At 36.0% G+C, this 14,196-nt stretch overlaps 1 protein-coding gene across 6 annotated transcripts in view; it reads left to right on the forward strand.

Annotated features, from left to right (window-relative positions):
* Positions 1 to 14,196, forward strand: part of CNTRL (centriolin) — a 55,756-nt gene that overhangs the window by 1,007 nt on the left and 40,553 nt on the right. For 3 of the 6 annotated variants that reach the window (XM_037879368.2, XM_043530339.1, XM_037879373.2), the window contains exons 2-11: positions 328 to 461; positions 1,086 to 1,216; positions 3,254 to 3,395; positions 4,349 to 4,535; positions 5,556 to 5,749; positions 8,481 to 8,528; positions 9,576 to 9,695; positions 10,726 to 10,951; positions 12,433 to 12,542; positions 13,045 to 13,239. In XM_037879368.2, the coding sequence (XP_037735296.1) occupies positions 328 to 461; positions 1,086 to 1,216; positions 3,254 to 3,395; positions 4,349 to 4,535; positions 5,556 to 5,749; positions 8,481 to 8,528; positions 9,576 to 9,695; positions 10,726 to 10,951; positions 12,433 to 12,542; positions 13,045 to 13,239 (1,487 nt within the window). Of the gene's footprint in view, positions 1 to 327; positions 462 to 1,085; positions 1,217 to 3,253; positions 3,396 to 4,348; positions 4,536 to 5,555; positions 5,750 to 6,986; positions 7,122 to 8,480; positions 8,529 to 9,575; positions 9,696 to 10,725; positions 10,952 to 12,432; positions 12,543 to 13,044; positions 13,240 to 14,196 lie in introns of those variants that run through there. The other 3 variants (XM_037879369.2, XM_037879370.2, XM_043530340.1) reach the window with 3 other exon arrangements.

Below are 14,196 nucleotides of genomic sequence, written 5' to 3' on the forward strand. Positions count from 1 at the left end.
TAGCAATAGTGGCACTAGAAACTGTACAGGGGTAGCAAAATGAGGCCCTGACTCCTTTCATCTTCCTGCACTAGACAGTGGAGGTGGACTGGCACAGGGATAATGCACACTGCATCTTGTTAAAGGATTTACCAGATGCCCGTCCTCAACACTCCCAGAGGCATTGTATTTTCCTCAGGCATAACGCTTCTTGGAGCTGCTATCAATGTGTATCTCCTTCTCAGCCTCTATGCAGGTTTCCCTTGTTTTGTTGTACTAACTAAGCAAAAGTATTACACTTTTTTTCTTTCAGTGCTAGTTGAATCACACTTTTTCTATAATTTGCAGATGAAGACTGTATTAGTCCAGGAGTTAAATACATTACAGAATCTCTTATTAAAAACCTGTCCAAACAGGAAAATTTGACATATGTAAAATCACTGAATCTTTCTCTTGCTAAGGATGGGGGCAAGAAATTTAAGGTGGGTTACTGCATGCAATTTCTTATTAACTATAATTCACAATAGTATTAAAGTTCAATACTATTTTAAAACATTGGAAATAATGGTTAGGAAAACACTTTAAGTAGATGAGACGAGCCAGTCTACCTCTCTGGGTCCAATTCTGCAACCGCTACTTATGAAAGTAAGAATTACAGAATCAAGCCTCATCATTGTACAAATTACCATTGATACCAATGAGAGTTTCACATGTGGAACAAAGCTAAAATATGGCTACATGTTTGTGTAATTTCTCAACTTCTGGGTAGTGGTGCCACTTATGGATTTTTTTTTTTTATTTTATTTTAATTTTTTTTGTGGAAAGTAGTCCTTTCTGTAGATGAGGTTGGTCTGCTGCAGAGCTAGTAGCATCTGTAGTTTTCTACTCTTTTGTAGTATGGAAAGCTGCAGGTGTGTTCAGCTGCAGGTGTGTCCCGATGCAAAATTTCAGAGCTCAGATTTGCAATTCTATGGTAAAGGGGATAATAATGATTTGTAGTGGCTTTTATGAAGACGTGATTCTTAAAAACATAAACCTGCTGTTTTGAATGCAAATATAGGTACCATCTTGTATTAACAAACTACTACATATAATTTGTTTTTTAGTACATAGAAAAATTGGAAAAGTGCTCTAAACTAGAGGTATTAAATCTCAGTAACAATCAAATAGAGAAGATTGAGAAGTTGGATAAACAGTTAAAGCTACACGAACTCAATTTGTCCTACAATAAAATCAGGTAAGCCGACACTCTGTTTTTGGTGTGGGTGGAGAATGTTACTTATTTTTAAAAATTTAAGTTGTTCAGATTCTATGGTCAGGAGTGTGGTATAAAAGTTAGATATATTTAAAATATTTCATGCATTAATATTACAAAATGTTCTTGCTGTTTGTTATATGAGAATGGAAAAGATTCACCTTCAGAAAAGAGAACTGAAAGATTAAACTGAAAGGGCCTGCTCATGCAGTCAGTGCACTCATTAAACTCTTATTTTATTTGCCACAAAAGGGCAGCTTTCAGTGTTTTGGGAGGAAGTTACTCGATTGAAAAAATGCTGAGGGGACAGTGGATGGGATGAAAGAGCAACTTCTCCGTGCTCCCCTTAGTTTTACCACTGATAAAGTAGGCTTATTAATTCTTTCTATAGGAGGTTTTCTTTGCAAGTGCAGTAACCACAATAGCAGTAAAGAGGTTAATAAAGGAAGTGTGCAGAAGACTGACTAAATAATATTTCTACATGCTGCAGTGATGCAACTTCCTCTTTCAAGAGGGTTAGAAAACAAAATGAAATAATACCATACTAGTAAAGTGATATATACCTATAAGATTACTTTCCATTTTTGCTTGATTATAATATACATAGCTTAAATGACACCTTGGTTATGACTTGTTTTGTACTGTTACTATGTATTTGAAACATATATTGCAGAATTAAGGTTAATTACAAAAATGATTGTTTGGGCTATTGAGGCACTTCTCTATTGGTGGCCATTCCTAACGTATGGTAGCCAAAAGAATAGGCACTGCAATAGTAACCAGTATAGGTAGTCAACAGCAGTGATGTGACGGCATACATTTTTCTTTTATGTCTATGGCACTATAAAAAACAAAACCTCTTGTATGGTCTATCTATTTGAAGTTGTTCAGTAGCTTCATAAAAATGTGTTCTTCACACCATAATGTCTTCAGGTAGTGCAGACAGCCAACTTGCTGTGTTCCAAAATACGTATGGAAGATATTTGTATTTACACTATTGAAAACCAGGTGAAAGGTACATTAGTGTCAACTCATCTCACACATTTCTTTGCTTTCACTGGTTTGACAAACTACTGTGCTCACTGACAGACCTTTGAGTATGCCATATGATCACTTAAACACCAAATATTACACAAATTATACAAAGAGTCTAAATATAAAATTTACCAGAAATGAATGTGTATTACAAACCATTCCACCCCTTGTGCAGCATGATTGGTTAATGTAAAGGAATAATAGCATTGTCTGTAAAGCTCCACTATGTATGGGAGGTACTGTTGGGCCTCTTCTTACTCTCTTACTTTTGTTGATAAGAAAAGCCTTTTTTAGTGTCTTTTTACATCACATACATACTTGGATTTGCAAAATATAGAAATGCTTTCTGACCACGATTCTGACAAGAAAGTGAAACTCCACTGTGGAAAAAATGGCAGTTATGTGTATTGAGGTCAATTTGAAAAGTACTTGCAAACAAAGGTCATTTAGTTATATATTTTCTGAAGCTGATTTCTTTCCAAAAGAGAAACATTCTATTGATTTTTTTTTTCTTTATACTGTACATATTCCACATTTGAGAGGCTACAGACTAGCCACACCTTTATAATCAAAATTATGGTGTCTGGTTTTTTGCCTCTGCTTGATTCATGTTTCCTAGGGCTGATTCTAAAATGTGAGAGAGGGGAAAGTGAATTTATTAAAATGAAACTCTGAAGGTATTTTCGTCATTTTAATTATCGTGTTAAAATAAGGAGATGTAAGATACTTAATGCATATTACAGAGAAATCTGCAATAAAGTCCAGCTACAATAGGCAACGTCTGTCTTATCTAACCACTTTAAAATATCTCCAGGTTTTCAGTATAGTTTTGTTTGATCACCTTCACTGTGCATCCATTTTTACTGTTTTTTTCGGTGACCAGTTAAGACAGGTTTCACTGTACAGTATCCCTGAGGCCATAGCTACACTGTATATATGATTTGCTTTATGATGTCTAAATTCTATTTCTCTTCTTGTTTCCAGTAAAATTGAAGGTCTAGAGCATATGCAGAATCTACAAAAGTTGAACCTTGCAGGAAATGAGATTGAGCACATTCCTGTGTGGGTAGGCAAGAAATTAAGGTCCCTGCGCATCCTTATTTTGAGGCAAAATAAAATATCATCAGTAAGTGACTTTAACTAGGAGAAATAATTGTTAGAAATATTTTATTTTTAAAAAACTTTCATATTTAACTTCTCAATTAATCAGCAACATGAAAATTACAGGCTCTCTGGGGAAAAGATATAATAATATAGATTTGCTATCTACATAACAAGGCTACTCACTGTTTATCAGGAAAACTCTCCCTCTGTCACAAAGCACTCACATTATACAAACTATTATTAGTCAGGGCAATGTAAGGCTTTGCAAGCTCAAGAAAGACTTCATGGAAGTTGACAAGCTTCTCCCAAATTGTGGGTTCCATTTCAATTCTTCATGCTGTGTGCCCAACTCTAATTAGCATAAGTTAGTTACATATGTGCTTTGTGCAAAGAATAGAAGTGATTGGCATTTCAAAAAAACTTCTTAACTGAGACATGATTAGATTAATGTTTGTGGTCCCCTTTGTGTACTCTGCAAGAATATGGCTGTGAGTAGGGTTCATTTTAGTGGTAGTAAAGCTCCTGAAGGAACCATGCTGTAGGAGCCAAGATGGTCCAGCCCTCTTTGAAGACAACTTCACAGGGTTGGTGTTCCATTTCCTCATGAACCCCAAGGGTGTCTGGGATTGGAAAGCTGGTATTTCACCCCCTCCCCCAAAGTGCCCCTCCACCTGAGGTGACATCTACTTGGAATTTCCAAGGTCAAGATTCCATAACTTTCTGTCCACTTCCCATGGGTTTCTCCCACAGAGAACACTTTAACTCCATAAATTTAGTTCACAATTTGAGCTCTGATATTGCTATATAATTTTGGTGGGGGCATCAGTTTTAGAAATTACATTGTTATATAAACAATGAAATGTAGCCTTCACTTACATTAACAATGTATTTTATTTAAAAAGTAGAAAATGGATGGTAGGGGAGTGATTGTCTTTGGAAAGATGTCTAATCATTGTACCTTTCTCTTTGATTTAGCTCCATGACATAGCTAAGCTGAAGCCCTTAAAAGACTTGACTTCTTTGTTCCTGGCAGACAATCCAGTTGTAAATCTGCCTCATTACCGCCTATATACCATATTCCACCTACGCTCACTGGAAAACCTTGACGGACAGCCAGTGACAAATCATGACAGGAAGGAGGCTCTTGAGAGGTTTAATTTAGGTAATCATGATGATATGTTAGAGCTACTGTGAACTATGCCAAATTTAGAAGGTTATATTTAAAATCTTTGTAATTCCTGATGTCATGATTTGATATGGATCATTAAAATTAAGATTTAAGTACACTGTTAAAGTTTACTGCCAACTTATGATGTGACCAGCTATGTCCTCTTAAAAACCGTTCAAAGGTCCTCCAAGAGAAAAAAGGAGGATTTTAGCCTATTCAGTGTCCAATTCTATTGTAGACACAAGAAGAATTATCTTTTATTTAAATTCATATTTAAGAAGGCTGACTTTATGTATCATAAGGTCACAAGCTATGTTTTACTTCTCATCTCACTTTAAATTATGTCACGTATGGAAAATCACAGCATAGTGGGCTTGATTCTTAGTAACTCCGTTCCTGTGCTTGGGACAGGGATTGGGTGGGCAAGACTGGTATAACTTAAGCTTTGCTTCCCTTAAAAACTGAAGTGCAGTGCACTCTAGCTACACCCCTGCCGTGCTCCTAACTTTGGAGGTTGTGAGAAGGCCAGCATATAGCCCTTATACCAGCTCTTCCCTGGCTAAAGATTCCCTGCATAAAGGATATTTTCAGGGCACCATTTCCACCCACATTGTGATCCTCTTACACTGCCAGAGTGGTATAAAGGAACCTTAGTATAACTTCTCATTCTCTGTATATGCACATAGAGATAGCTGACCAAAAAAAGAAGCTAGAAAGGTTTGAAATTTTGGTTTAATTGAAGATGCCTGTTTAAAAACAAAAGATTTCAAACGTTGTAGATCAGACATAATTCTGATTTACATCTAAAGAACAAGACTTACATGTAAAGCACAATATAAGTAAAACAAGAATTATTTCAGGAAGTTCTCTTAAGTATTTATTTCAGTATAGATTTTAAAAAATTGTGTAAAGATACTAATTGCCTTAAAGTGGAGAAGCACCATTGCTTCCAAGTTTCAGATTGAAGAAGCAAGTGGAAAAATGTTTGAGTGTTTGGATTATTTTGTTTTGCAGAAGAAATAGAAAAATTAGAAAAAGATTTAGAGAAAACAATAAAAGAGATGGAGGACCTTAAAATTAAACAGTTTGAAGTGCTTGAACAACTTCAGCATCAAGATGAGGTGAATAGATCATTAAAACAAAAAACCCTTCAACAGAAACAAATCTACAAAGAACTTGAGAGGGACCTGGACACCAAAAATGAATTGGTAAATTAATCTTTTGGGTTAAAAATAAATACTGAAGAAATATTTTTGAGAATCATTTTGTTTCACTAACAATAAATGCAATATAATATATGTTTAAATGCTTGGGGATTTATGTTTACATTTGTATTTAGATGGCTCAGTGGATTGTAAGTGGGATATGAAGCTTTTCTGGTACAGAGCGATGCTTCAACTCCAGGCAGACTGGTAGTGACCAATCCACATTCAGCAGGTCTCTGGTATTTTGTGTGTAGTGAGTTAATGTTCTTGGACCAGTTCCTTGTGGGAAAGATCCACATTACCAGTTGTGACAGTGGTGGCTTTGGTAATCTTGGGGTGGAGGCCAAAGATGGAGTGGGGCAGAGAGAATTAACTCACTGTAATTAATTTCACTCTACCTGGATGAGGCACAATGGTGAAGTTGCCAGGAGAAGTTTACACTTCCACTGCCTGTGCTGTATCTATATTGTGGATAAAACCAGGACTTTAGTCTCCAGGGTTGTTAAATCTGGCACCTTTCACAAGCACTACATTCATAAAGTCAGCCGTCTGCTCAGATTGCTTAAGACTTACGTAAATGGTATTCTGTTAGACCGAGAACCTAGAGCAATTTACATATTTAGAGGTGGCTGACTAGGAGTTACTGTAGTGGTATCTCTGAGGAGAAATTGCCATCTAAATTTTAAAGCACCTCCAGCTGGGGAAGAAGCAGGAAAAATAACTGAAACTGATCCAATCCAGCACAATATACTTGTGGCCTTCCGTGTCAAACAAGCCCTAGAAAGCCTTATACTGCAGAAGGACAGTCAATGCAGCATAAACGCCCATAAACAAAACTTGTTTAAATGGCCAATAGTTACAGATGCCTGCAGATGAAAATTTGATGAGTTATAACTTGAATGCGCCATGTGTATATCTTCCCTTGCTGACACAGCAGGGGGTTCTGCCTTTTCACCATTATCTATCTCTCCATTTCCCAGAAAATCCTCCCTGGGATTGAAGATTTTGTGGCTTGGGAGTGGGCAAGCAGAGTAATATATGCTGTATCCTTACCAACTTCACAAAGAATAAGAACAAAACTTAATACATCCTGTGGCTTTATTACACTTTTGTATGCATTCCTTCTGTGTTATAGAACCATTGGTAAGCACAGGATGGTTGTGGTTTGAGGATTTTGTCCCTGGACAGCAGAAGTTTCTCTGGCGACATGACTATATTGGCATGGTAATGCTAGGAAGCTGGAGAAGAAACATGGCCTTTGCACAGACTGCTCTGGCCCCTGGCAGATCTCACCTCTGTAGGTTTTGGGCACTGAACTTTCACTGACTTCACTGGAAGCTGTGGGTGCTCATCTCATCTGAAAATTGGGCCCAAGGTATCTAATATTGGACACACAAATTGAGGCATCCAAAATGAGTAGCCACTTTTGAAAATTTTAGCTCTAAATTCTCTAAAAATATTACCTCTGTAATTCTATCCAGCATCTGCATGGATTCCTCCCACATGCCCAAGTAAATTTGCTAAACAGCTTTAATTTGTACACCCACATTTCAAAATGTACAGATTTTTCATTGAAGAACCACATTCTGTATCTCTTTCCCTCGTCACTTACATTCTTTGCCCCATTTTCTGCTCCTGTAACTTTTTATCCTGTGTGCAAGTTGAGTGGCCCATTGAATACCAAGAAACACATGGACATTTGCTTAGTTGTCTTTTCATTTAGTTTGCCTGGAAATAGGTAGTGTGTAATATACACATTTCTCCTGAATTAAGGCTTTCAAGTTATAAAATTGTATGTTTCCTATCACTTTAGTATTTTAAAAAAGCTAATGTCTGTTTGCCTCTAGTCACTTTTTGTTTAAAACTTTTTGTGTATTAGTAAGAGGTTAAGTTACTCATGGCTGCTAAATTTCTAGTGTACTGATGATTCTTCATTGTTTAATTTTTAAATTGCTGCTGTAGTGAAGAAAAATAATCCACACTTACCTTGTGATAGTAAAAGGTGTTTGCCACTGGGTTCTTCTTCATTACTGTTATTGTAGGTCATGTCCATTATTTGCTTCTATTTTGCTCATATCATCCTAAGAGCCTGTATTTGAAGATTATCTTATATCTTTCATTGCTGGGTGTAAAATGTAAAATTATAAATAATTAAATTTATCATTTGATTTATATACTTTCATTAGGTATGTCTGTGAAATCTTATTATTTAATATTTCCTTTCAGCTAAGAGATGAGTAGAGCTATACATTTGTATAAGTATACCCAGTATATTTTCTACCAAACAGCAGCATATTTCTAAAATGTAGTTCTCAGTATAGTGAGAGTTTAGCAGCATATATTTTACAACTTAACCCACTGTTATCCTTTGGATGACAAACTTTGCTTGCTTCTTTCTTCCTTTAGCTGGTATCTTGGTTTGTCACAGTTCCCTTTCCACTGAGCCTTTATTCCTCACTAAAGGTAGTCCCCATGTACAGCTGGATTGCACAATTTTGTATTTTTGCATAGCATATGCTTGCATGATGTCATAGTGTCAAAACATCTTAAATAAAAAAGTTACAATGAGACTAGTCATTTGCTTAATCTGCTATAATTATTCTTCCTCAAATATTTTCTATTCTGAATGTGATTAAAGTTTTGCATGATACCAACTATTTAGATCTCTAAACCTTTCATTAAGCCTTTCCCTTATTCCAGTCTATTCTATATTTCTCTTCTTTTCCTCCATTAGTCCTACATTCTGCTGTCTATTGGAGCCTTGCTGCATGCTCTTCCTCAGGTATTCAGCATGAAAAGCTGACCAAAAAATAAATAAAAATCACATGATGGACCTTTGCTAAAAGTTTAAGTAACAACATAGGGTTGATATACAATGTATTACATTGAAGTTGGCTTTAACAATACTGTAAATATCTTCATAACTAAGTCAGTTTAACGTTAGGAAACTATGGGTGGTGTATTTCTTGCTAAATGTATCACCATTTGATAGCACAATTTAAGTTCCTCTCAGCACAAAAACATAAAAAGAAAAATGTAAGAAGAGTGGTGTATTGTATTAGTAGCCTTATCGTTGTTCACTAGTTAGCACTCTCTAAAACCTAAAGTAGTTTAACAAGATGCACCTGAAACAAAGTTTCTTATTCTGGCTTGTTAAACCATTACTTACAGAAAATTTACATAGTTGATTGATTAGATGTTTGACTAAGTTAGTTATTGACATGCCTGTTTCTTGAGACCTTTAGCACATTGAGTAGCTATATTTGGGTTTCAGAGTAACAGCCGTGTTAGTCTGTATTCGTAAAAAGAAAAGGAGTACTTGTGGCACCTTAGAGACTAACCAGTTTATTTGAGCATGAGCTTTCGTGAGCTACAGCTCACTTCATCGGATGCAGAGCATATCGTGGAAACTGCAGAAGTATATAAAGTATATAATGTCTTCTGCAGTTTCCACGATATGCTCTGCATCCGATGAAGTGAGCTGTAGCTCACGAAAGCTCATGCTCAAATAAACTGGTTAGTCTCTAAGGTGCCACAAGTACTCCTTTTATATTTGGGTTGTCTTTTTTGTGAGGAATATGAAATATAGATTCAAAGGACCTTCATGTGATCATTTGTGTTACAGCAGTTGTTTGTGTTTTGTCTGAGTCTTGTTTATAGTAATTTAATGTTATGTCCTTTGTTCCCAAACCTTCTCATAACTGTTTTCTTGTATAGAGGCTTTGCATCACTATACAGTTAATGCATACAGTGATAAGGGCTAATGTATGTGGTAATTCAATATGGTAATTTGCTGGTGAAAGTGACTCGTGTTTTATACTGGCATTAGCTAAAGCAGAAGACAATGGAGTTAACCCGAGCATGCCAGAAGCAATACGAATTGGAGCAGGAACTGGCTTTTTATAAGATTGATGCCAAATTTGAGCCATTAAGTTATTTTCCACCAGAGGTAATTATTTAAAAAATAATGATTTTTTTTGTGTTTGTCCCCTCTATTGCTTTGCATTCTAATAAAACTAAAAATGAGGCAGGGCATGTTATTTACTGTAATTTTAAATAGATTTTGCTTTCTAAATAGTTACTGCTTGTCATTTGTGCAAATTAAACTTTGTTTGAAATTGGAAGTTATATACTTTTCTCTGCATGTTTTCTCGAAAGGCTTAAAGTCAATATTTTGTAATGTTACTATTAAGTGGCATTTAATATTTAAATATTAATGTTAATAGCTATAAATTTGTTTTGGCTGAGTAAAGCTAGTGAATAGATCATTCATTCTTACTGATAATTATGCAATGGATTTTCCCCACTTTGGGCCTGATTCTGTAGCCTGTACTCACTCTGGGTGAAAATCTGACCCTACTGAAGTCAATAGTAAAACTCCCATTGACTTCAATGGGAGCAGGATTTCTATTCACTATTTTACTTACAGGAATAACCCCTTTTTGGATTGTAGAGTTTGGACCTTCTCCTTTAGAGTGGAAGGAGACATCACAACAGAAGTATAAAAAGATCAATGAGAATGTTAAATACTCCTGGTGAACTACTAATATATAGTTTTTGAAATATTCGAAAGGGTACAGTATGAGTAAAGTTAAAGGGCACCATCAATTAAAATCACACTTCTGCCTGAATTTACATTTTTAGTGTTACAAGTATAATCTAAATTACTATAACTATAAGAGATTAGCAGTAAACAATTCCTTCAGTTCATTTGACAGAAGTTTTTATATGGTCACTTTCACCAATGTGTCTGCAGGACTGTAGCCATAATCATTTTTTTCCATGTTGTTTGTGTGGGTGTCAATGAAAAACTCTTCATATATTTTTAAACTGTCTGTCTGGATTTCAAGTTGGTGGCCCTTTACATGTAGGTTAAATTCAAGTTTAAATGTACAAAATCATGAATTACTTTTGAAGCCTCGTAAAACATTTACTGTGTATGAAAATAATATAAGATATTTGTTCTTGTCATGTTTCAGGATGTTGAACTTGATGATGTACCTGGTGAAAGCCCTTACATTGGTAAAGCCAGGTACAAGAGAAATATGTATACCAAAAAAGGTTACATAGCTAATAAAGCTCAACAAATACAAGTTGGAAAAATTGAACTAGATGAAGATCTACAGAGGAACCAGCAGCTTAAATTGAAACTTCATCAAACTCTAGATGTTCAGCTAGAAGATAAAGAAAAAAAGATTCAAGCTGGTAAAGTTTTAAATTTTCTCAAGCAAAAATATGAAACCAGTTCCATTTATCTGATGTCAGTGGAACATTTTGATTTATGCTGAACTTCCCAACAAACTGCTCAAACTTTAGAATTAATGTGATATCTACATTTAGCATTTGATTGTGTATTTTTAGTCAATGTAGCTACATTTCAAAATTACCATCAAATGACAAACAAAAAATGAGGACTGCAATAAATTGCTTTGAGAATTTAGCATGAAGGGACTTGATAATAAAATATTATTCTTTAATGTTTAACTTACAAAAATGTAGTGTTAAGGGCAAGATTCATATGCAGATTTCAAATGTACTAGAGAGCAGATTTCTCCCTCTCTTATCCCCTCATCTCAACTAAGTAATGTAAGGTGAGTAAAATTGAAGTTGGAAATAGGTTAATGCCTGTGTATTGCAGATAAAATGCTGGATTGTCTCCTTCCATGGGCAACCCATTGGCTGAGAGCAGGGGTGGGCAGGGAAGCTAAAACACTTAGTGAGTTTCACATTTGGTTTTGGGGGATTAGTAGAAGTCCGCCCAACCACATGAAACCTCCAGATTTGCAGGGGCTACAAGAGTTTACATCTTTGCACTGTTGCTTTTCCTTTTACCAGTATCAGCATGGTTTCAGCAAGGGTGTTGCTGCCACTGCCTAAGCTCCTCACAGCTGTGCAGCAACAGCTGTGGGGACGGCAGAGAAACAGACACTGCTTGATGTAGCATTGGTTCCCAATGGTACAACTGGAATACCAGCCAGGAATGATGCCAAGTTAAATAGCCAGTCCCGAGTTCAACTCCCATCCTTATCCTGAAAACACATTGGAGTCAAATTTTCCCCACAGGGCACTCTGAGTAGTTTCTCTAGGGTGAAGAGATGATGCCAGGAGGTGACTTTTTTTTTTTTTTTTTTTTTTCTTTCCCTTCCCACTTCCACGTCCTCAAGGAGTTCTGCCTGAGTTGGCTGAGCCAATCTGAGTCCATTGTAGAGTTAATTAGGATAATCAAGTAAAGCAATATATTGTATATTTATCAAACATACTAGGGAGAAATCAAATTAAGAAAATTGTTATGATTAAGTATATGGCAAAAAGTAATTGTGAAAGATCTTATTTATGTGATGCTTTGTGATATAGCAACTTTGTTCGTCAGGGTCTCACTTAGAGTATGTCTACCTAGCAGCTCGGAGAGGGCTTCCCACTACAGTAGACTGACATGCACTAGCTCTACTTGAGCTAGCACACTTAACATAGCAGTGTGGCTGTGACAGCATGGGTGGTGGCTCAGGCTAGTCTCCCAAGCACTGTACACACCCATAGGGTCAGTCAGGATAGTACTCAGGGGGCATTCATATCCTCAGGGGGACATAGTCTAGAGGGGATATGGAGGAAACAGATAATATATTATCAATGTTATACAGAAATCATTAAAGTGTGTTTTGATTTTTAATTATTTATTAATTTTGCAGCTGAAGGAAGATTAGCAGAACTACAAAATGAAATAGTAAGTGCAGAGCAACACGTTTTAAAAGCAAAGGAGGAACTTAAACAACTGCAAGACACTGTGGCCCAGAAAAAAGTATGTAAAAGCTAACAACAATGTGAAGATAAAGAATAAAAATGTTTTGAAGCAATGTAGACATAGAAAATGTAATAATATGCTCCTCCCAGTTTTGTCAAGAAGTCCGATTAAGACAAGATTTTTTTTCCCCCCTTTTTTTTACTTTCCCTTGGAATTTTTAAAATACACTTAAATGAGGCTTTTAAAATTATTCAGACACCAGGTCTCGGAGGTTTCCTGGCTCATTGGGTCAACGTTACACAATTTTGAGATTCTAAACTGTTTGTTGTCAAAGAGCGAACAACATATTCCTATTTTCATAGCTAATTTGTGAGCACTTGTCACCTGAGCAAAATAACCAGAAACGATGTCAGCAAGCTGGAGTTCCTAGTTTGTATCTAATTTAGGTTAATGCAGACTATAATAACTCCATGTTTATCAACTATATCTTTCAAAAAGATTCTGAATCAGCTATATATTTCCAAGCTTAATGAGCTGTTTTTCCATGCCTCAACTCCAGATTTCAGAAGCAGAAAAGGAAAGTCTTCAACAGCAACTGAGTGGCAAGATACTTCTCCTAAATCAACTACGAGAGGAAGCTTTGGAACTAGAAAAACACATGGGAAAACAGAAGCGAGAAATAGGGAATAAGCAAAAGGAGATTGAAGACTTGCAGAGTTTTATAGATTCCGTAGATCCAAAAGATCCAAGATACGTAAGTAAAGTACTAAAAAGTAAATATGGAAACCTAGTTTTTCTATGTCAGGTTTTGTATTAAGGTATACTTTTTGTTAGTTAAAATTCTGAATAAATATTTAACTAGAATCTCATTACACCTAATTTTATAAAACAATCTGCTTTTCATACTATTTTAGCAATATTTTTAGCTCCTGAGCTACTTATAAGATAATTGTTTCCTTTAGTTGCTTGGTATTTAAAGATGTGTTATTACCACAGAATTTAAAATTGGCTTCCACCTTTATCAAATATATTTATGGAAGTAGAGTCCAGATTCTGAAAGGTATTTAGGCACCTAACTCCCAGTGAAATTAATGGAAACTAGGAATCTTTTGAGGATCTAGGCCTAACTATTCAACTAAAAATGTTTGCTTTGTTGAGGTAAATCACATAAACATTAAGTTTATAAGATGTAACTGTTTGCGTTTGTGAAAATTTAAGTATTCAAGACAAGTTACTAAAAAGTCATAGAAGTTATGGCATTGTGTTCATTTTTACTATGTGCTACATTGTATCTAGATCCTAAAGCCCCAGTTCGGCAAACAGATGTATTCAGGGAGACCCTTGAAGGCAAAGAGGTTCCATGCAGGTGCAAGGGTCTACCTGCATGCATCTCTTTGCAGGATCAGGGCCCAAGTGGTTAAGCCACTGAACTAATCTATGTTAAATAGGAGATAACTGTTGCAGCTCCATAGTTAAGGCCCGGACCCTGCAATGAGCTTTGCACATTGGCATGGTGGGGTCTGCCTTTGCGGAACATCTTGCAGGACTGGGGACCAAAGCTGGAACCAGGCTTCTGTTAAAAGCTGTAATTTTGACAAGAGTGAGATTTGTCCAATTCGTCTTCGGGAGGACTATATTTCTCTCCCCCCTTCTACCCTCCCTTAAATGAAAATATTTTCAACATGTTACCACAACGGTCAGGTGTTGTCAT

The sequence above is a fragment of the Chelonia mydas genome, chromosome 16 (genome assembly GCF_015237465.2).
Source record: "Chelonia mydas isolate rCheMyd1 chromosome 16, rCheMyd1.pri.v2, whole genome shotgun sequence".
Taxonomy (NCBI): Eukaryota; Metazoa; Chordata; order Testudines; family Cheloniidae; genus Chelonia; species Chelonia mydas.